Source organism: Haplochromis burtoni, unplaced genomic scaffold (assembly GCF_018398535.1).
Source record: "Haplochromis burtoni strain Fernald_Lab_line unplaced genomic scaffold, NCSU_Asbu1 Contig_1527, whole genome shotgun sequence".
NCBI lineage: Eukaryota > Metazoa > Chordata > Actinopteri > Cichliformes > Cichlidae > Haplochromis > Haplochromis burtoni.
In genome coordinates, this window is record NW_024583888.1 from 39,560 (window position 1) to 42,385 (window position 2,826).

The window sequence follows — 2,826 nt, forward strand, 5'->3', positions numbered from 1 at the left end:
TCTGTGTTTTGTCATTCTGAAATACAGTGAATATTAGTAATCCTGTTACAGACTGAATTGAGCCTGGTTTGATGGAGATAAATGAGTAGGAAGCAGCCTCTCTGTTGCCAGAGAGCTCTAGCTTTAGTATTATATTAGAATTTCTTTAAAAAGGATGCTGCAGCCCTGTTAGCAGGGTTATTATTGGAAATTGACATTAACACGACTAAAATGACATCATTAAAAACATTATTTCAGCAACATGAACATATCCATGATTATTTGGTATACTTTGACTCAGTACACATACAACAACATTAAAATAACATTTCAATATTAAACTACGATGCCTATCAATGTGAATTCTTCATTATTTCACTTTCAATTCCTTGCTAAACATTTTTTAAGTACAATAAAAAATAATAAATGTAACATTTAAAGAACACTACTTTAGAAACTGCTGCATATATTTAAAGATTGTTTGCTGACATTGTTACAGCTGTAAACGGTTATGTTTAAACATTCCTGCTGAGTTTTGTTTTAATGTTAAACTTTTATCTACATTTAACCTTTTGTGTTGTCTGTTTATTTAACTTCATAAATCAACTTTACTCAAAGTGTCTGATGAATCATTGATGTGTTGATCAAATAAATCAGATTCTTTAAAATTAGACTGCGTAAAATATTCCCATGTGATCACTGGCAGCCATACTGCTGACTGTTATTATTTAGCGCTTTTCTACTCAACCTGAGCCATTAAAGCACTTTGTACAACACACCTCGATCACCCATTCATACAGCAGACATTTATGTTGTGGATAAACTGCATCTTAAACCAACTCAGTGTCTTATCTCTATCCTGTCTATCTTGACAGTTGTGCTTGTTCGGTGCAGCTAATATCAACTAAGCCGTGGTCACCATATCCACGAGCCTGGCAATATGCCTGCTGTTTCGGCGTCTAACCATCTTCTGTTATATTGCCCTTTTAATGACGTCTGCAGTTTTTTGAAGTGGTTTATCTGAGGATTTGTCCAGTTAAGATATGTTGTAAACTATATGGCATCCTTGTAATTTTCTTGAAAGCCTCTTTGCATGTACACAGCAAAATCGCTAGTGTGAAATTAACACTGTGAGTGTTAATTTCACACTAGCAAAGTGTCTATATGTGTCCACTCTTTTGAGTGTTAAATTAACACTTTTCAAAGTGTTATATTTTTAACAATGACCTAGTGTTATTTTAACACTGCACAGAGTTATAGATTAACACTGAGTAACACTGACCAGTGTCAAAAATATTCTACACTGGTGTTAAGTGTTAAAAATTAACACCGAATAGTGTTGGTAGTACTTTACACTAGCCCTGGTGTTTAAAAATTCAACTCTGAATAGTGTTAATTTTCTAACACTAACACTAGTGTCAGTCAAATCATCAATACCACCAGATTACAATAAACTCCCATTAATCTCTGATATCTCTACTGCTACAATTAACCCCTAACATCTACCCATTACAAAGAAATACAAGACATTAACATTCCAAAATACTTTGTATTCAGATACACCACAAGTAAACAAGTTATACAAAATAACAGTATAGGACAATGTACATTTTGTCATCAGTGCCATTTGAAAATTGCCTATCATAAGGTCTATAGTACACCAGATCATCTACAGAGATCAGTGCAAAGACATCTAATCCATCCTCAATAACAAATGCATCTAAGTGATCATTGAAATATACTGTTGAGACCTTACAAGTTAGAAGATAAGCATTGAAATCTCTAACAATTATATTGACAATCTTACTGAACAAAGGCATCTCATTTTCAACACCAGAACAAACATACATCCCAACTTGATATTCTGTACCATAACTTTTGACCCAGGAAGTTGTAGAAACAATAGAAGAAACGTCAAACATTTTATTCAGTGCTTCACTGCCTTTTAAGCTGCTGGCCAAGACTTCATTAATGGGGCCAAACTGTAATCTTTTAAAATAAAAATTTTCAAAATGAAAGGCTAATTGATTCTGATGTTTTTTTACTAGTGTTTTTGTGATATTTTTAAAGTTCTTTACAGATCTTTTGAAGAACTTGTGCTTTGCTTCAAATCTCATGCACCACATATGTATGAGTGGCCCAATTTTTCTAATGCAGCGTGGGTAATGGATCATTAGGTGGTGCTTTGGAATCAAATTCCGTTCTGGAAAGAGAGATTTGAAAGCCTTGTGATGATCGGCAATCAGATGTTTCAAATAGCAAGTCATGCCATGAGTTATAATGGGTGAAAAAACAATGTTCACAATTTGAACTAACAAAAGTAGCAAGTTCCAATGTCCATCATTTCTGCAAACAATATCTCCAAAAATCAATGGGCTATTCCGCAAAAGACACCATGACTGCACAGCATTAAGCCCAAGATCTTTGCTGTTGTCATCCAGTTTTAGCCCACCTGGCCTGTTCCTTCTCTGTGCATATCCGTAGTTAAAGCTTATAATTCTCTGTGACAATGAATTCAAGGATATCAAAGAGGTCTTAATCAAGTACTGAAACACAAGCTTTAACTCATACTGCACCACTCCCTCTAGTAGATCATGCATTATGTCTACAGCATAGTTGTCGGAAATATGGAACAGCCGAAGTGAATTGAGTAAACAATTTCTTTTTACACCAAATGTTGAGGCCAAAGCAGGATTTTGTTGAATGGCACCACAGTGTTTGTAATGAAGTTCTTTGGAACGCAGTGTTAAGCCTACATGATCTTCACTAAAAACTGACTGCAACTCTGTCTTATCAGTTAAACAAAATCTACAACAATAGTTTGCACTAAATGATTCAACAAAACCA

The 2,826-nt window shown here is 34.5% G+C and overlaps 1 protein-coding gene across 1 annotated transcript; it reads right to left on the reverse strand.

Annotated features, from left to right (window-relative positions):
• Positions 1–7: 7 nt before the first annotated feature.
• On the reverse strand, positions 8–2,826 carry LOC121813328 (the record flags this gene model as incomplete). Its single annotated transcript, XM_042217036.1, is given in 1 exon segment — positions 8–2,826. A coding segment is annotated over 1 exon segment (1,270 nt), but the record flags the coding sequence as incomplete, so codon positions are not given.